At 43.6% G+C, this 21,035-nt stretch overlaps 1 protein-coding gene across 4 annotated transcripts in view; it reads left to right on the plus strand.

The window, feature by feature from the left end:
- The window catches only part of LOC129853698 (phosphatidylinositol 4-phosphate 5-kinase type-1 beta-like), an 86,694-nt gene that overhangs the window by 61,194 nt on the left and 4,465 nt on the right, over positions 1 to 21,035 (plus strand). For all 4 annotated transcript variants that reach the window (XM_055920032.1, XM_055920033.1, XM_055920031.1 and 1 more), the window contains 6 exons: positions 11,404 to 11,606; positions 11,844 to 11,927; positions 12,207 to 12,255; positions 12,383 to 12,467; positions 14,794 to 14,949; positions 17,562 to 17,682. In XM_055920032.1, coding sequence (XP_055776007.1) covers positions 11,404 to 11,606; positions 11,844 to 11,927; positions 12,207 to 12,255; positions 12,383 to 12,467; positions 14,794 to 14,949; positions 17,562 to 17,682 — 698 coding nt within the window. The remainder of the gene's footprint in view (positions 1 to 11,403; positions 11,607 to 11,843; positions 11,928 to 12,206; positions 12,256 to 12,382; positions 12,468 to 14,793; positions 14,950 to 17,561; positions 17,683 to 21,035) is intronic.

Consider the following 21,035-nt stretch of genomic DNA (forward strand, 5'->3'; position numbering starts at 1 on the left):
TGGTAAACAGTGTATGATTTCTGGATGATTCGTTTTAAGTCTAATACTGCGGGTAATGGAGTTGCCAATGACTAGGGTTTCAAATTTGTCAGAGCTAATGGTGGGAGCTGTCGGCTGCTCAGACCCCGTAACGGGAGGAGTAGAGACCAGAGAAGGCTCGGCCTCTGACTCCGACTCGCTGCTTAATGGGGAGAACCGGTTGAAAGTTTCTCTCGGCTGAATGAGCAACACCAGTTGAGCATTCCTACAGCATTTCCCTCCAGAAGCCATGAGAAAGTTGTCCAGCTGCGGGGACCGTGCGAGGGGATTTATACTGACGTTACTATCTGTACATACCGGTGGCACAGACGCTGTTTCATCCTTTCCTACACTGAAATTACCCTTGCCTAACAATTGCGTCTGAAGCTGGGCTTGCAGCACAACTATCCTCACCGTAAGGCGATCGTTCTCCTGTATATTTTTGAGTACAGCGACTGCAATTAGAAGGCATCATGTTATTGTTACTACTTAGCTTCGGCTGTTGGAAGTCCTGATGAACCATGTCCAGATAAAACGTCCGGAGTGAAAAAGTTGAATGAAAAAAAGTTGAGTGAGGGACTATATATAGATGGTTTTTCTAAAATGATTGACAATGGTGAATGGCCTTATCTATTATACAGTATCAAATCACCTCAACTACCTCGTACCCCAAGCACATTGACTCAGTATTGTTATTGCTATTTTATTGTGTTAGTATTTCCTTTTTTAATGGTGATAATTTTCGTACTTTTTAACTCTGCGTTGTTGGAAAAGGGCTCCTAAGTCAGCATTTCATGGTAAACACCTATTATATTTGGCTCGTGTGACAAATACAATTTGATTTTTATTTGGGCTAGCTCTGAGGGGATGACGGGACATGCAGTTGAAGTCGGAAGTTTAAATACACCTTAGCCAAATATATTTAAACTCAGTTTTTCACAATTCTTGACATTTAATCCAACAATAAATTCCCTGTCTTAGGTCAGTTAGGATCACCACTTTATTTTAATAATGTGAAATGTCAGAATAATAGTAGAGAGAATGATTTATTTTAGCTTTTATTTCTTTCATCACATTCCCAGTGGGTCAGAAGTTTACATACACTCAATTAGTATTTGGTTGGGCCTCCCGGGTGGCGCAGTGGTCTAGGGCACTGCATCGCAGTGCTAACTGCGCCACCAGAGTCTCTGGGTTCGCCCCCAGGCTCTGTCGCAGCCGGCCGCGACCGGGAGGTCCGTGGGGCGACGCACAATTGGGCTAGCGTCGTCCGGGTTAGGGAGGGTTTGGCCGGTAGGGATTTCCTTGTCTCATCGCGCTCCAGCGACTCCTGTGGCGGGCTGGGCGCAGTGCGCGCTAACCAAGGGGGCCAGGTGCACGGTGTTTCCTCCGACACATTGGTGCGGCTGGCTTCCGGGTTGGAGGCGCGCTGTGTTAAAGAAGCAGTGCGGCTTGGTTGGGTTGTGCCTCGGAGGACGCATGGATTTCGACCTTCGTCTCTCCCGAGCCCGTACGGGAGTTGTAGCGATGAGACAAGATAGTAATTACTAGCGATTGGATACCACGAAAATTGGGGAGAAAAGGGGATAAAATTTTAAAAAATATATATAAAAAAAAAATTGTATTTGGTAGCATTGCCTTTAAATTGTTTAACTTGGGTCAAATGTTTCGGGTAGCCTTCCACAAGCTTCCCACAATAAGTTGGGTGAATGTTGGCCCATTCCTCCTGATAGATCTGGTGTAACTGAGTCAGGGTTGTAGGCCTCCTTGCTCGCACACACTTTCTCAGTTCTGCCCACAAATTGTCTATAGGATTGAGGTCAGAGCTTTGTGATGGCCACTCCAATACCTTGACTTTGTTGTCCTTAAGCCATTTTGCCACAACTTTGGAAGTATGCTTGGGGTCATTGTCCATTTGGAAGACCCATTTGCAACCAAGCTTTAACTTCCTGTCTGATATCTTGAGATGTTGCTTCAATATATCCACATAATTTTCCTACCTCATGATGCCATCTATTTTGTGAAGTGCACCAATCCCTCCTGCAGCAAAGCACCCCCACAACATGATGCTGCCACTCCCGTGCTTCATGGTTGGGATGGTGTTCTTTGGCTTGCATGGCCAAGCAGTTCTATTTTTGTTCCATCAGACCACAGGACATTTCTGCAAAAAGTACGATCTTTGTCCTCATGTGCAAACCGTAGTCTGGCTTTTTTTATGGCAGTTTCGGAGCAGTGGCTTCTTCCTTGCCCAGCAGCCTTTCAGGTTATGTCGATATAGGATTCGTTCCACTGTGGATATAGATACTTTTGTACCTGTTTCCTCAAGCATCTTCACGAGGTCCTTTGCTGTTGTTCTGGGATTAATTTCCACATTTCGCACCAAAGTACGTTCATCTCTAGGAGACAGAACGTGTCTCCTTCCTGAGCAGTATGACGGCTGCGTGGTCCCATGGAGTTTATACTTGTGTACTATTGTTTGTACAGATGAACGTGGTACCTTCAAGCGTTTGGAAATTGTTCCCAAGGGTAAACCAGACTTGTGGAGGTCTACACATTTTTTTTCTAAGGTCTTGGCTGATTTCTTTTGATTTTCCTATGATGTCAAGCAAAGAGGCACTGAGTTTGAAGATAGGCCTTGAAATACAGTCGTGGCCAAAAGTTTTGAGAATGACACAAATATAGATTTTCACAGTTTGCTGCTTCAGTGTCTTTAGATATTTGTCAGATGTTACTATGGAATACTGAACTATAATTACAAGCATTTCATAAGTGTAAAAGGCTTTTATTGACAATTACATTAAGTTGATGCAAAGAGTCAATATTTGCAGTGTTCACCCTTTTTCAAGACCTCTGCAATCCTCCTTGGAATGCTGTCAATTAACTTCTGGGACACATCCTGACTGATGGCAGCCCGTTCTTGCATAATCAATGCTTGGAGTTTGTTAGAATTTGTGGGGTTTTGTTTGTCCACCCGCCTCTTGAGGATTGACCACAAGTTCTCAATGGGATAAAGGTCTGGGGAGTTTACTGGCCATGGACCCAAAATATCGATGTTTTGTTAGTTATCACTTTTGCCTTACGGCAAGGTGCTCCATCATGCTGGAAAAGGCATTGTTCGTCACCAAACTGTTCCTGGATGGTTGGGAGAAGTTGCTCTTGGAGGATGTGTTGGTACCATTCTTTATTCATGGCTGTGTTCTTAGTCAAAATTGTGAGTGAGCCCACTCCCTTGGCTGAGAAGCAACCCCACAGATGAATGGTGGGTATCTTTACTGTTGGCATGACACAGGACTGATGGTAGCTCACCTTGTCTTCTCCGGACAAGCTTTTTTCCGGGTGCCCCAAAAAATCAGAAAGGCGATTCAACCGAGAAAATGACTTTACCCTAGTCTTCAGCAGTCCAATCCCTGTACCTTTTACAGAATATCAGTCTGTCCCTGATGTTTTTCCTGGAGAGAAGTGGCTTCTTTGCTGCCCTTCTTGACACCAGGCCATCCTCCAAAAGTCTTCACCTCACTGTGTGTGCAGATGCACTCACACCTGCCTGCTGCCATTCCTGAGCAAGCTCTGTACTGGTGGTGCCCCGATCCCGCAGCTGAAGCAACTTTCGGAGACGGTCCTGGCGCTTGCTGGACTTTTTTGTTCGCCCTGAAGCCTTCTTCACAACAATTGAACCACTCTCCTTGAAGTTTTTGATGATACAATAAATGGTTGATTTAGGTGCAATCTTAATGGCAGCAATATCCTTGCCTGTGAAGCCCTTTTTGTGCAAAGCAATGATGATGGCACATGTTTCCTTGCAGGTAACCATGGTAGACAGAGGAAGAACAATGATTCCAAGCACCACCCTCCTTTTGAAGCTTCCAGTCTGTTATTCAAACTCAATCAGCATGACAGAGTGATCTCCAGGCTTGTCCTCGTCAACAGTCACACCTGTGCTAACGAGAGAATCACTGACATGATGTCAGCTGGTCCTTTTGTGGCAGGGCTGAAATGCAGTGGAAATGTTTTTGGGGGATTCAGTTCATTTGCATGGCAAAGAGGGACTTTGCAATGAATTGCAATTCATCTGATCACTCTTCATAACATTCTGGAGTATATGCAAATTGCCAATATACAAACTGAGGCAGCAGACTTTAAAAATTAATATTTGTGTCATTCTCAACTTTTGGCCACGACTACATCCACAGGTACACCTCCAATTGACTCAAATGATGTGAATTAGCCCATCAGAAGCTTCTAAAGCCATGATATAATTTTCTGGATTTTTCAAGCTGTTTAAAGGCAGTCAATTTAGTGCATGTAAACTTCTGACCCACTGGAATTGTGATACAGTGAATTATAAGTGAAATAATCTCTGTAAAAAAATTGTTGGAAAAATTACTTGTGTCATGCACAAAGTAGATGTCCTAACCGACTTGCCAAAACTATAGTTTGTTAACAAGAAATATGTTTGAGTGGTTGAAAAACTAGTTTTAATGACTCCAACCTAAGTGTATGTAAACTTCCGACTTCAACTGTATCTCATGTGGGAGGAGCATGAAGTTACCCCTAGACACTGATCTTAGGCCAGTTTTCGATTTTTAACAAATTGTTCAAGTTGGTAATTGTTGAGGGTTAGCTGATCCTAGAGGCTGTTAGGCATATGTTTTAACAGTGTGTGTTGTCCATGACAAGCGAGATCATTATAGTGTTCCCCTGTCTGCCTCCTGCCCCAAGGTGCAACCAGGATGTAGACATCAGGAAGTAGAGCCACAGAGACCAGGAACAGGAAGGAAGATGCTTCCTATTACAGGCATCCAGCCGTTGAAACCTTCGCAACATTATAGTCTACGATGTGATTGTCAAGGGCATTTGTTTTACTCCCCTAAAACATGCCTTCCGTTAACCAGGTTTATCTACTCTTATTTTATTGGACACTCTGAGAATAGCTAAACTGAGCTGTTATTCAACAGCAAACGACAAGTGGTGACTTAATGAATGGAGTTAGTCTGCATGAGTAGCATGCTGTTAGGGGTATATATATTGAACAAAAATAGAAACGCAACATGTAAAGTGTTGGTCAAATAAAAGATTCCAGAAATTTTCCATTCGCAAAAATTTGTATTTCTCTCAAATTTTGTGCACAAATTTGTTTTATATCCCTGTTCGTGGGCAATTCTCCTTTGCCAAGATAATTCATCCTCCTGACAGGTGTGGCATATCAAGAAGCTGATTAAACAGCGTGATCATTACACAGGTGCACCTTGTGCTGGGACAATAAAAGGCCACTCTAAAATGTGTGGTTTTGTCACACAACACAATGCCACAGATGTCTCAGGTTTTGAGGGAGCATGCAATTGGTATGCTGACTGCAGGAATGGATTGTCCACCAGAGCTGTTGCCAGATAATTTAATGTTCATTTCTCTACCATAAGCTGTCTCCAACGTTGTTTTAGAGAATTTGGCAGTATATCCAACCGGCCTCACAATCGCAGACCACGTGTAACCACGCCAGCCCAGGACCTCCACATCTGGCTTCTTCACCTGCGGGATTGTCTGAGACCAGCCACCCGGACAGCTGTTGAAACTGAGGAGTATTTATGTCTGTAATAAAGCCCTTTTGTGGGAAAAACTCATTCTGATTGGCTGGGCCTGGTCACGCCTTGATGGCTTTGGCAATGGCTGCTATAGCTGACTGATTCCTCTCCTTATGTTTGTCCACTAAACTCACAAACTCCTCAGTGTTGACTTTCTATTGGATACAGCTCAAGTAGGTAAGAGTCCGTCACAGACTCGAAGATGGCCTCTTGTTTGAAGTCTTTAGAAGGATCTTTCTTTTTCCGTCCCTCCCGCTCTCCTTCTTCTCTCACATCCTCTGTGTTTCAAAGTAGTTATCTTCTTCTTCTAGGAAGGCACAACGCTAAAGGGAACAGTGTTTCATGTTGAATGCAGTGGTTGTACTGTAAGTGACTCTGGACTCTGTAGCTAGTTTGTTATTGTCACGGCTTCCTGTCTTCCCTTCCTGAGCTGGAAGCAAAGTGCCCTCAAAGCAATATCTCTGTCCGTTTCCATGAGTAAGCAGTAAACCCCTCGCCCCAGGGCCTGCTGGAGCACCGAAAAACAGGAGAGGGGGGAAAGGAAGGGATAGAAGGGGGAAGAGGTGGAGTTGTACGGAGATTCAGCCAGGGTATGAAGGGGAGGTTAGGGGCGAGATGAGATTGGGAGACCATGACGTCTCTGCTGCTGTGCTGTATGTGGGTCACTGAGGAAAATGTAGGGTACTCTCTCTTTCCCTCCTCTCCATCTCACAACAGCTCCCTCGATGCCCTCCATATGGCGAATGAGCTGAGAACATGAATAAACTATGTCCATGTCTATGACTAGAGGGAGAGAGAGACTGAAGGAAAGCATGCTCGTGTTTGACTTGGAACAGAGAGCAATGTCATTGTCATAGCATGGCTGGGCCCTGAGATGTTGTTGAGATGATGACAATGTAAATTGTAATGACAGTTTAGCAACGGGGACAATCTTTTGTAAGTGGTTGCCAATCATGAGTGTTGAGGTCTTTGACTAGGGCAGAGGGATGTTGACTGCCATTTAGCTTGATGTATAAACATCTTTTTGTCTGGGAATCCCCCTATTAACTCGAGACGCAAACAAACACATACTCACATGCACACACAAACATACACACGCGCTCGCCCGCACACCACACACCACACACAAATAGAAGGGGTGGGAAAATAGTGTTGCATAATTGTTATGGAACTCGAGGCCGGTCATGTTGTCAGACAAAAACAACCTTTTATTGGTCCCACTCCTCTCTTCCTGGGTCATGTGATTCTGTAATTCCATTGGAACATGACAGGGACAACAATGCCCTCTCACAAAGCCAATCAAGCCAGGGCCGATGTCAAATGACACCCTATTCCCCGTATAGTGCACTACTTTGGCAAGAGTTGGATCTGGATCACACCTACCCCCCCCCCCCCCCCAAAAAAAAACCCATGGGAAATCGTTGAATTAGAAATGTTAACATGGAATCCATGAAATGTAAAGGCATGGCTGTATGAAAGGCATGGCTGGCACCATGTTTTAACTGCAATGTAAAGAGTCTCTCTGACATTCCCCTCTTCAAAGGGTGCCAGTGTATTAGTGTCATTGTAAGTGGGCCATGCTGTACTGTGGGGTTTCAAAGACAGACCCTCTCAAGAGACCGATCTAGAGGAGAGACAGGGCTTGGATGTGCTGAATTACATCGAAGATAATTTGTTCAAGGAAAAGGGAATCTTGTAAAAGGGTGACTTAGTGAACACGTGTTAAAATAGTCTCCCTAATAGTTTTCCATCCACTTTTACAGAAACTCTGAAGACAGACAGCAGTTTGAAGTCATATACAAGTTGAACATCTACAGTGTGTTGATATTATGTTGAAGTGATTGTTAGTTATTGTTGGCTCACATTGTCTAACCAGCAAACCGGGATCATTCCCAGAACATTAGCTAAGATTCCCGTTAAGTTTTAGTTAGGGTTTTATCTAACATTAGGATGATAGCATCCCAAAAACATTGAACAATTATTTTTGATGGAATAAAAAAAAAAAAAAGATTTTCCAGAATTTTAATGAAATATCCTTGGAATGTTCTCCTAACATTAACTCAAATGTTTTGCACAACATCTGTAACAACCACGACAGAACATTCCCCAAACGTTTTCATTAGGTTTCCAGGTAATACAATAACGCAATGTACTATTTAATGTTTTTAAGTCATACTGCCTCAACAAAATGTGAGCGCAACGTTCTGGGTACGTTCTTATGAATGTTCTGGGAACTTTCACGGAAACAATTTAGGTTTTCTGGGTGTGCTTTTTATTGCAGGTGAGGAGGAACACCGACTTTGTACCTTGGCAAATCACTGCTCAGCATCAATTGAAAAAGGATGCACGCATTTGAAGTGCCCGTTGCAGTAGTATAGAAGCCAACCTGATGAAGGCAGGCAGCAGTATGGTTTGTGTCGCGATGGTTTGCCTGGCAAGGAGAGGTGGTCAGGCCAGCTGGGAGTCACATGGGCCTACTGTGGGCAGGTTGGTGTGTGGGTCTATTCAAAATGGTGTCCTTTGAATAGGAACGGGGGAGTCAGGAGGAACAGATGCAAATCAAATACATGGAAAAGGCAAAGCTCGAACAAGAGCACAAGTGTTTTCTGAGTGTGTGTTTGTGTCTGCAAGCGTGTGGCTGTGTGTGTGTGTGGGCGCGTGCGTGTGGCTGTGCATATGGGCTTGAGTTCGTGATTTGCATTAGTCATATAAGGACACTAAATAAATAATTAACCATGATTAAACAACCAGCAACAATGTACTTTATAAAACAAAAATAAAGACATTTACCATTGGGAATAACCAGGACATACAGTGGGGAGAACAAGTATTTGAAACTGCCGATTTTGCAGGTTTTCCTACTTACAAAGCATGTAGAGGTCTGTAATTTTTATCATAGGTACACTTCAACTGTAAGAGACAGAATCTAAAACAGAAATCCAGAAAATCACATTATGATTTTTAAGTAATTAATTTGCATTTTATTGCATGACATAAGTATTTGATACATCAGAAAAGCAGAACTTAATATTTGGTACAGAAACCTTTGTTTGCAATTACAGAGATCATACGTTTCCTGTAGTTCTTGACCAGGTTTGCACACACTGCAGCAGGGATTTTGGCCCACTCCTCCATACAGACCTTCTCCAGATCCTTACGGTTTCGGGGCTGTCGCTGGGCAATACGGACTTTCAGCTCCCTCCAAAGATTTTCTATTGGGTTCAGGTCTGGAGACTGGCTAGGACACTCCAGGACCTTGAGATGCTTCTTACGGAGCCACTCCTTAGTTGCCCTGGCTGTGTGTTTCGGGTCGTTGTCATGCTGGAAGACCCAGCCACGACCCATCTTCAATGCTCTTACTGAAGGAAGGAGGTTGTTGGCCAAGATCTCGCGATACATGGCCCCATCCATCCTCCCCTCAATATGGTGCAGTCGTCCTGTCCCCTTTGCAGAAAAGCATCCCCAAAGAATGATGTTTCCACCTCCATGCTTCACGGTTGGGATGGTGTTCTTGGGGTTGTACTCATCCTTCTTCTTCCTCCAAACACGGCGAGTGGAGTTTAGACCAAAAAGCTCTATTTTTGTCTCATCAGACCACATGACCTTCTCCCATTCCTCCTCTGGATCATCCAGATGGTCATTGGCAAACTTCAGACGGGCCTGGACATGCGCTGGCTTGAGCAGGGGGACCTTGCGTTCGCTGCTGGATTTTAATCCATTAGTGTGTTATTAATGGTTTTCTTTGAGACTGTGGTCCCAGCTCTCTTCAGATCATTGACCAGGTCCTGCCGTGTAGTTCTGGGCTGATCCCTCACCTTCCTCATGATCATTGATGCCCCACGAGGTGAGATCTTGCATGGAGCCCCAGACCAAGGGTGATTGACAGTCATCTTGAACTTTTTCCATTTTCTAATAATTGCGCCAACAGTTGTTGCCTTCTCACCAAGCTGCTTTCCTATTGTCCTGTAGCCCATCCCAGCCTTGTGCAGGTCTACAATTTTAGCCCTAATGTCTTTACACAGCTCTCTGGTCTTGGCCATTGTGGAGAGGTTGGAGTCTGTTTGATTAAGTGTGTGGACAGGTGTCTTTTATACAGGTAACGAGTTCAAACAGGTGCAGTTAATACAGGTAATGAGTGGAAAACAGGAGGGCTTCTTAAAGAAAAACTAACAGGTCTGTGAGAGCTGGAATTCTTACTGGTTGGTAGGTGATCAAATACTTATGTCATGCAATAAAATGCAAATTAATTACTTAAAAATCATACAATGTGATTTTCTGGATTTCTGTTTTAGATTCCGTCTCTCACAGTTGAAGTGTACCTATGATAAAACGTACAGACCTCTACATGCTTTGTAAGTAGGAAACACTGATGATTTTGCAGGTTATCAAATACTTGTTCTCCCCACTGTAGCTGTTCTATAATATTATTTTGGCTGTACTAAGTCATGTCACATGTTTCCTTGTGCCACATCAATGGATTCTAGTTACAGATACATCAGTGGTATGATAATATGTCAAAAGGCCATCTTTGCTGACCTATAACCTACTGTCCACTCCTAGTAAGTATGTGTTGATGTTAACAACAAAGATCCTCATTCTGGGTCACATTACTTTGATTAGATCACAAAAGGCTGATTATCTGGTTCTGTTGTGGTCCTTTTCCTCAGCCTGTTTTCTATTGGCCAGTTCCATATATGGGATAATGATAGCTGAGTCCCTTATGGCACCCTATTCTCTTTATAGTGCACTACTTAGGAAGTTAGGGTGCCACTTGGGATGTTCCTGATGCTGGGAATACTGTTGACGAAATCCATCTGCGTTGCTGGCTTTAGGGGTTACCATGACGATCATGATGAACATTGTTGTAATTTTTAGGTCTGCAGCCAAGCCACATTTGTCTGGGTGTTCCCCGTTATGACAGATTGAACGAAACCTGCTGTTTCATTCCCTGTTCTTGCTTTTTCTTTTTTTCGTTATTGTCTCTCTTAGACAGACACACACACAGACAGTGTTATTAGTTTTGGGGATTTGCACGGTAATGCTTAGAATGACATGGTTCCTGTGGTCCAATGATCAGATTATCAAATTTGATCAAATTTGCATCCAAAAATGGCTAATCTTATTATGGCTGATAGCACCATAAAAATTATGACTTTCCATGCAAGCGCGTCTACACACGTATGTACACACACACACTTGGCATGCAAAAGGAGTGCCAGCCAAGCCAGACTAAAAGGTCTGATAGCACCCTTGACCCCATATTCAGATTGTGTTTTTTGAGCCCCTCTGGTGTCGTGAGAGCGTTCTGTTTGAGCAGTGAGAGGAAACCTGGGGCCTGAGGAACCCTGGGAACAGAGACAAGAGGGCAGAAGGCCCCTCACACGGGTCAATATGTAAAACATCACTCAACCGTGGAGCAACACCTTTCTTTATATAGCTCAAGAATCAGTTACACAAAGATTTCTTCAATTATTTTTGGTGCACACTTAGCTTGGTGGTTGCATGACACACTTTGTACTTTTCAAGTCTGTGTAACTAAAGCTTCTGGTCAACATAGTAAAATAGAATATCACTAGTGCCTATTTATTTTTGGTCACACAGAAATATGGGTCACATTTCAATAAACCAGATGATAGAAAAAACTTTTTGTTGTTGTTTAAAACGTACACACCTGTGGCTGATACTAGTCAGTCGAGGACTAACAAGGCCAAGACAGCGGCGACTGCATTTCCACTCTTTGCTAGCTAACAGGTTGCTGTCGTTTTCAGATCATGGTGATTAAGGTGTGGTTTCATGTTGTGTGCTGCAGGTGTTGGAGAGCTTTAAGATCATGGACTACAGTCTGCTCCTGGCCGTGCATGTCCTGGACCAGAGCCCAAAGGAGGCGGGCGAGCCGGGCCAGGCAGGGGGGGACGGCAAGCGGCCCGTGGCCCAGAGGGTCCTCTACTCCACAGCCATGGAGTCTATCCAGGGGGACGGCAAGGCTGCCGAGGCCCACACCACAGACGACACGTGAGTCAGCTCACCACAGGCATACTACTCATACAAACACACATACACAATCATATACACAGTCATAGTTTGATGACATTTAGACATACACTGAAAGATGCATGGATAAAACTCTCACAAACACTCGCAATGATCAAAACCCAACCCTCACTGAGATACTTTTAAGGATGACTTGGCAGATAATCCTGACTGACTACATTCTGTGACTGGACTTGTATTTACTGTGCTGTATTTCAGGATGGGTGGAATTCCTGCGAAATCACACAAAGAAGAGAAGCTACTTATTTTCCTGGGCATCATCGACATCCTGCAATCCTACCGGTATAACATGACTTCATAACATGCTATAATATAACATTTATTACATGGAATAATGACATACTATTACATGTTCAGCATTATATTCTGTAACCTGGAGTTTTCTGTCCCTATGCTGGGGAGGGGGAGGGAAAGAGAGACGCGGAGGGAAAGAGAGACGCGGAGGGAAAGAGAGACGCGGAGGGAAAGAGAGACGCAGAGGGAAAGAGAAGAGAGACTGTTGTAATGTTGCATTACGAGCTACGTTTGTGACAAGGCTTCCTGTTTTGTTTTTTACCTCAGATTCATTAAGAAGTTGGAGCACTCGTGGAAGGCCCTGGTCTACGACGGCGTAAGTTGATATGCTGCAAATCTGATACGTGTCCTTCTGAATACACACCATTCATAGGTTACTTTCTTATTGATCTAAAATGCCCCTCTCTGATAAAAGCTTGTATTGTCTACTGTTCTGTCCTCAGGACTCTGTCTCAGTGCACAGGCCCGGTTTCTATGCCAACCGATTCCTCAAGTTCATGAGCACTTCGGTGTTCCGGAAGACTCAGAGTAAGTCTGCTGGCTCTTGTTCCTCAGTCCCCTATGATAGGGACACCTGTATTTATGTTAGGACTTTCAACTGGCACACATGCCAGGCACTGGGACCAGGAAACAAGGGTAGTGGGAAAGATGGCCTGCGGGAGGTTTGAGTAAACAAATTAATGTAAAACAAGTATGTAGACTGTACCTAATATATTTTCAAATAACTGTGCTTTTTCTGGCTCACAAATTGATTTTGACACAAAAAAAGAAGAGAAGAAAAAGAGTCTGTGCGGCCCTCTGTTGAATATGTGGCCCGCAAGCCAAAACATTTGCCCACACCAGAGACTGAGACAGGTTAATCCTTCAGTGTGGCACGTACAGTTTAGTCAACTGTAAACTATTGGAAATCTTATGGTTGTACAGATTCCTAGTTTGATTTGTTTGTTACCTGCAATAGCAGGTGATTGTGGAGTGGATATGATTTACAGACGCTTTGTCAGCTTTTCCCGAACTCGGTCCTGGGGACTCGAAGGGGTGCATGTTTTTAGGTTTTTGCACTAGAACTACACAGCTGATTTCAAATAATCACAGCTTGATGTTGAACAAAACCGAACCTTCCGGTAAATATATAGAAGTAGCTATGTTGAAAGCAACAACACAGCTGTGTTGATGTACAGTATACATTTCTCCTGTGAGAGGAAGTGATTGTGTGTAGAACAGGTTTGTTATGTTGACGAACCAGTGACACATACACACTGTTGTCAGTCACTTAAATGGGTCAAGTTTAAAACCCTTCCTCAGCTCTTCTCTCTGTGCTATCAAGTTACACTGACATACTGATGTACACTGAGTGTACAAAACATTAGGAACACCTTCCTAATATTGAGTTGCACCTCCTTTTGCCCTCAGAACAGCATCAATTCATCAGGGTATGGACTCTACAAGGTGTTGAAAGCATTCCGCGGGGTTGCTGGCCTATGTTGACTCCAATGCTTCCCACAGTTGTGTCAAGTTGGATGGATGTCCTTTGGGTGGTGGACCTTTCTTGATACACATGGGAAACTGTTGAGCATGAAAAACCCAGCAGCGTTGCAGTTCTTGACACACTTCAACCAGTGCGCCTGGCACATACCACCGCACCCCGTTCAAAGGCACTTAAATATTTTGTCTTGCCCATTCACCCTCTGAATGGCACACATACACAATCCATGTCTCAAGGCTTAAAAATCCTTCTTTAACCTGTCTCCTCCCCTTCATCTACACTGATTGATGTGGATTTAACAACTGACATCAATAAGGGATCATAGCTTTCACCTGGTCAGTCTGTCATGGAAAGAGCAGGTGTTCCTAATGTTTTGTACACTCAGTATAGATTCCTGACATTGGTTCTCAATGATGTTAAATAGTTTTTGTTCTGTATTTTGTTATTTTACCAAACAGAATACTTTTCATTTTACCAGACGCTCTTATTCAGACCAATTTACAGGAGCAATTAGGGTTGAGTGCCTTACTCAAGGGCACATCGACAGATTTTTCACCTAGTCGGCGAGGGGATTCGAACCAGCGACCTTTCAATTACTGGCCCATCGATCTTAGCCACTAGGATACCTGCCGGTCTTTTCCCAGGAATAGCTTGTTGTTTTCAGAGTGGAAATGGTTGCCCTCTGCCCCATGTTTGGGTGGGGGCCATGACAGCCCCCTAGTGGTGGTAATTTGGGGCTGAGAAGCCCCTCTCACTTCAGGGTTTTGGCTTGGGGGAATATTTAATGTCAAGATGATATAAAGCAGTGTTACATAACAGTGTGGACCGGTGATTTAATGAAGATGGTTTCTGTGATGATTTGGGATTTAGCTGCCTGGCATTATTATGCCAATGCTTCTGCACAGTTAGATACGATGGGGAGAGGATTTCATGCTCTGCTTGGGAGTCAGAATGGAACGTCTGGGGGACAGTTGTGTAATAATTATTATGCGTTAACAGTTTGATCTTTTTACTGCTAATTTGGGACAGACGCTCCGAGCCTGATTATGCACGATAATGGTTGCAATCAGGATAATCTGTTCCCTCCATCTCTCCCTATTTCTCTCTTGCTTCTCCCCCCTACCCACTCACTCTCTCCCCTACCTCCTGTCTTCTCTTGTTCCTTATTTTCCTCTTTTCCTTCCCTCCTCTTTCCTTCTCTCTTCCCCCACAACTCATTTACCCCTCCTCTCTCTCTGTTTCTCTCTGTGTTTCTCTCTCTCTGTGTTTCTCTCTCTCTGTGTTTCTCTCTCTCTGTGTTTCTCTCTCTCTGTGTTTCTCTCTCTCTCTCTGTTTCTCTCTCTCTCTCTCTCTCTGTTTCTCTCTCTGCAGCCATTCGGTTCTCCCCTTCTAAGAGAGCACGTACGTCCATCCCTGCTCTGAAGTCATTCTCTCAGGAAATCCTGTCTTCTCAGAAGGAGGAGAACGAGGAGGAGAGTCGGGACAGGCTGGGAGGAGCACGCAGTCTGGCTAGTCTAGAGGGACAAGGTAGACCAGCAGCACACTATCATCCACACATTAATGGTTGAGGTTGAGCCAAAAGCACCAAACAGAAGTCACTTTCGCTCCCCAGATCTGTCATGTAGAACACATCTCTATGTCTGGATAGATGGACCTTTTAGGTCTTGTTCCCCATAAACTGGTCCTTCAGTAGCGCCATAAAACCGTCTCCTGTCCACCTCCAGGCCTCACTGAAATGTTGCCTCACCGGAACGATAGCACATTCCTGTTATTACAGCCAGCCCATTTTGTGTGTGTGCGTGACTGAGTTAGCATTATCAACGAGTTCTCATTATCCCTCGCTCTTTGTCTCTTGGGGATCCATTATCAGGCCCTGACTCCAGTGGCGGGGGTGTACAGTGGGGCAAAAAAGTATTTAGTCAGCCACCAATTGTGCAAGTTCTCCCACTTGAAAAGATGAGAGAGGCCTGTAATTTTCATCATAGGTACACTTCAACTATGACAGACAAAATGAGAAAAGAAAATCCAGAAAACCACATTGTAGGATTTTTAATGAATTTATTTGCAAATTATGGTGGAAAATAAGTATTTGGTCAATAACAAAAGTTTATCTCAATACTTTGTTATATACCCTTTGTTGGCAATGACAGAGGTCAAATGTTTTCTGTAAGTCTTCACAAGGTTTTCACACACTGTTGCTGGTATTTTGGCCCATTCCTCCATGCAGGTCTCCTCTAGAGCAGTGATGTTTTGGGGCTGTTGCTGGGCAACACGGACTTTCAACTCCCTCCAAAGATTTTCTATGGGGTTGAGATCTGGAGACTGGCTAGGCCACTCCAGGACCTTGAAATGCTTCTTACGAAGCCACTCCTTCGTTGCTCGGGCGGTGTGTTTGGGATCATTGTCATGCTGAAAGACCCAGCCACGTTTCATCTTCAATGCCCTTGCTGATGGAAGGAGGTTTTCACTAAAAATCACACGATACATGGCCCCATTCATTCGTTCCTTTACACGGATCAGTCGTCCTGGTCCCTTTCCAGAAAAACAGCCCCAAAGCATAATGTTTCCACCCCCATGCTTAACAGTAGGTATGGTGTTCTTTGGATGCAACTCAGCATTCTTTGTCCTCCAAACACGACGAGTTGCGTTTTTACCAAAAAGTTAGATTTTGGTTTCATCTGACCATATGACATTCTCCCAATCTTCTTCTGGATCATCCAAATGCTCTCTAGCAAACTTCAGACGGGTCTGGACATGTACTGGCTTAAGCAGGGGGACACGTCTGGCACTGCAGGATTTGAGTCCCTGGCGGCGTAGTGTGTTACTGATTGTAGGCTTTGTTACTTTGTTCCCAGCTCTCTGCAGGTCATTCACTAGGTCCCCCCCGTGTGGTTCTGGGATTTTTGCTCACCGTTCTTGTGATCATTTTGACCCCACGGGGTGAGATCTTGCGTGGAGCCCCAGATCGAGGGAGATTATCAGTGGTCTTGTTTGTCTTCCATTTCCTAATAATTGCTCCCACAGTTGATTTCTTCAAACCAAGCTGCTTACCTATTGCAGATTCAGTCTTCCCAGCCTGGTGCAGGTCTACAATTTTGTTTCTGGTGTCCTTTGACAGCTCTTTGGTCTTGGCCATAGTGGAGTTTGGAGTGTGACTGTTTGAGGTTGTGGACAGGTGTCTTTTATACTGATAACAAGTTCAAACAGGTGCCATTAATACAGGTAACGAGTGGAGGACAGAGGAGCCTCTTAAAGAAGAAGTTTACAGGTCTGTGAGAGCCAGAAATCTTGCTTGTTTGTAGGTGACCAAATACTTATTTTCCACCATAATTTGCAAATAGATTCATGTGATTTTCTGGATTTTTTTTCTCACTTTGTCTGTCATAGTTGAAGTGTACCTATGATGAAAATTACAGGCCTCATCTTTTTACGTGGGAGAACTTGCACAATTGGTGGCTGACTAGATACTTTTTTGCCCCACTGTATATGGCTGGCTGAGTTAGAATCAGGACCCTGTCAGCAGTAGCCATTAAGCTTTTGTAACTCTTGACCTGAGGTAACACCACTGTTGGCCAATATTACAGGAAGAGATGAGGGTGTGGACTTCTGAATAAGGCAGAGGGAAGTCTTGCTTTATATTGCAACATAGCTTCTTTAGTTAATTGGAAATCCTAAAAACACCCTGGTACACTGTGTACAACTGTCACATAAAATACTGTAAAAACACCAGCAAATCAACTCCAAGTGATGTTTATCTGTTCTAAAGTATTCCCACGTAAGTAGAGAGACGTGATCGTATATAAATGTCAGCAAGGTTTGAAATGATTATGTTTTAATCAAATATTCATCTAGTTGATGATCCCTTCCATAAAGCAAATGAAATGTTTCATTTTTAATCGCTTACTCTATTCCAGTTAACAAATTCTACTCTACTATTTTGAGGGATAGAAGGTTCATGCAGGGACACTTACATAATTGTTTTATTCACACTTTATTATCTCATCTAATTAGACTAAATCAAACACACATGTTCTGTCCTGTGGGTCCATCTGTCTTTAGACTAATAGTACAGGAGCGATTATAGATTGACTGACTGAAGGCATTATCAGTGAGGTCATGGCTTTGTGTTTGTCTCTCAGTGTTTGGCTCCTACCTGCGTCCTGACCTTGTCCCTGCCACCCCGTCCTTCTACGAGGGCTCCTCCATGGGAACCATCTCCTCCTCCATCTGTGTCAACCTGGAGACCCAGTCTGAAGACAGGTACCCCCGTCTACCTCTGTTTCCTCCAGACCTTCCATGTCTCCCCTCCACCCCTCTTCTACCTGTCTTCTCAAAGGCCCAATTCCCAATGGATATATTTACACCCTTGTGGAAATGATAACAGGTTAGATACACTGAGCTACCTGGGAGGCCTGAGGGAAAACATAGGACTCTGCCACACGTTGTGGTGGCGAGCCACATGGAACAGGTGACTCAGATTTGTCAGGCTTTGTGACAGTTTCCACTAAAGATGCCCAGGAAGACCTGCCGGATATTTCTAAGTGTTCAACCCACGTTGAGTTCAGATGCAGTGCAGTCCATAAACCATGGACTTAAAATTCTAACCTCCCTCTAGAAACAACTGTTTCTTCTCCTCTCATCTCATCTCCCCCCAGCGCTCTCTGTCTGTCTGGCCAGTAGTCTGTTTCTTCTTCTCCTCATCTCCCCAAGCCCTCTCTGTCTGTCTTGCCAGTAGTCTGTTTCTTCTCCTCTCATCTCCCTCCAGCGCTCTCTGTCTGTCTGGCCAGTAGTCTGTTTCGTCTCCTCTCATCTCCCCCCAGCGCTCTCTGTCTGTCTGGCCAGTAGTCTGTTTCTTCTCATCTCCCCCCAGCGCTCTCTGTCTGTCTGTCCAGTAGTCTGTTTCTTCTTCTCCTCATCTCCCCCAGCGCTCTCTGTCTGTCTGTCCAGTAGTCTGTTTCTTCTCCTCTCATCTCCCCCCAGCCCTCTCTGTCTGTCCGTCCAGTAGTGTCAGGTTCTGACTCTAACTCAAAGCCTCCATTCTGAGGCCTGCCTGGTCTTGCTCCCTTCTCAGGCACCTGTCTGTTGCCCTCAATTGTTTCATTAATATTTGACTCAAGGCTTTCAGAATGTCTGATTTAAGAGGCATTGTTTAGATGAAAAGGTGTGTGATTTTGCTGCCAGGGTGACTTTCCACTGTGTATATACATATCCCTGTCAGTCAGTAACAGACTTGTGCTCTGAGGTGTGTGTGTGTGTGTGTGTCACCTTTAAGAGGGGTAGGCAATAACGTGCCATAAAATGGTAAACACATTCCTCAATTTAAGCAAAGTCAGGTGACTTTGAAAATGGCCTGTTTCAGATTTCACGCCAGCCCCTAGTGCCCCCTGCTGTTCACGATGCGGTGTTTTCATGGACATTTATTTTCCTAAATCAGGAGAAGATTATTTGGGGACTGTTTTTAGATGTCCATAGCCCAGTAAAGAAGCTTCACATAAAACAGAATGTCCCAGAATTCCCTGCCCTAGATTCACTCATATCCTGTTGTGAGTTCATAGCCATAAACTTCCCCTAGAGAGACCTCTACAGCCAGACATCACACAGCCAGACTGTTTCTCTCTACATCCCCTGAAGGTGTTTTTGTCTTTTTGATGTTGGAATCTTTGATTCACCATGCATTTAGCTACACCATCTGTACGGCCTGTCATGTTAGTGGTTTCCTAACTTTGTTGTGTTGTAAACCACCTTGGGCCTTTTTGGGTTGTTCTTGAATTGTGTGGCATTTGCGTAAACATAGCGTTGCCTTTGGAACCATGAAGAAATAGTTGCACATCAGACATGTTTTTGTTGATATTGAACTGTTTATCAATGATAAAACATATTGCAAGTTCTTTATACTGCAAAACGTTATGTTTATGCATTGTTTAAAGTACTTAGTAAGCAAATTGACTTGTCCCAGTAGTGATGTGTTGAGTTGTAGTGACGTGTTTATTGGGATTTAGTCTTCACGTTTTGCTGCCTTAAAATTAAGTCTTAAAAGGGATTAAATTCGTTTTTTTTCCCCCTACACAACATGCTCAACATTTTCAGAGTGAACAATCATTTTAGGAAATTATCCTAAAAAATATACAAAAACAAGGATTTATTGATTGCATATGTCTTCACACCCCAGAGTTCACAGTTGGTGGAGGCAGTGTTGGCAACCATTACAGCTGTGTATCATTTTTAATAAGATTCTACCAACTTCGCACAACTCTTAGAGCCACATTTATCCATAATCTTAGGTCAAAATTGCTGAAGTTAATTTAAGTCAGGACTAAGATTGGACCACTCCAGAACACGCAACACCTCTTGGAAAGCCATTTTGGTGTGTCTTTGGCATTAACATTTGTGAAATTGTCCCGCTGATAAATATGAACTTTCCCGGGGTTATATTTTCAGAAGGCTTTCCTCTATCTTTTTACCTGGGCTTTGCTTCTTTCATATTTCTTTTGATCCTGACTAACTCTCCAGTCCTTGCCAGTGACCGGCTTACCCAGAATATGACGCTGACATCACAATACTTTAAAACACAGACAGTTTCACTCTGTGTTGTGTTGCATTGGATAAAAAACAAATTAATTTCTTTGCCGTGTTGTCTTGCAGTCATACTTAACGACCTTGTTGCAAACAGAAGATGATTTGGAGTGGATTTTTTTTTTTTAACACAGGCGTCGTTCTTTTCACTTCGTCATGAAGGCCAGTAATGTGGAGTGAAGGCAATGTTGTTGATCCCCTGTATTGTCATGGCAGCCTCATGCTATTGGTATGCTTGTCAACGGCAGGGACTAGGGAGTTTGTCAGAATCAAACTAAAAATGAAAGGAGCAAAGCACAAGTAAAAAGTTAGAGGACGACCCGCCATAGTCTTCTGAAAACCTAACCCTGGGAAAGACTTGTATATTTGAATTGCTGTCCATCAATGATTCCCAACCAAATTTACTGAGCTTTGGTTGGTAGAATCTTAATAAAAATTATTCACAGCTCTAATGGCTGCCAACGGTGCTTCTACCAAGTATTAACTTAGTGGTGTCAGGTAGCCTAGCGTTTAAAGGGACATTTTATTTATTTATTTTATCTCTAGCACCACCCCAATATAAACATATGTGAAAATTGCGTGTTTCTATGTTTTGTAGTAAAAACGATAGAGGAAGATAAGTCTTTCCAATGACGTCATAGGTGTGCATCGTGTGATTTTTAACCAATTATAGGTAGGCATTGCCAATTGGTTGATGATGTCATTGGAAACACTTATCTTCCTCTGTTGTTTTTACTACCCATTTTTTCCCCATATGTTGATGTTGGGGTGGTGCTGGAGATTATGAATATGAAGTAGAAAATGGTTAAGAGCGTTGGGACAGTAACCCAAAGGTCGCTGGTTCGAATCCCAGAGCCGACTAAATGAACAGATCTGTTGTGTCCTTGAGCGAGACACTTAACCCTAATTGCTCCTGTAAGTCACTCTGGAAAGAACGTCTGCTAAATGACTACAATGGGTGTGAAGACATACGCAATCAATACATACGCAATCAATTTTTTTATTCATTTGGAAAATGTTCTATAATTTGTCTTTCACTT

Source organism: Salvelinus fontinalis, chromosome 4, assembly GCF_029448725.1.
Source record: "Salvelinus fontinalis isolate EN_2023a chromosome 4, ASM2944872v1, whole genome shotgun sequence".
Taxonomy (NCBI): Eukaryota; Metazoa; Chordata; class Actinopteri; order Salmoniformes; family Salmonidae; genus Salvelinus; species Salvelinus fontinalis.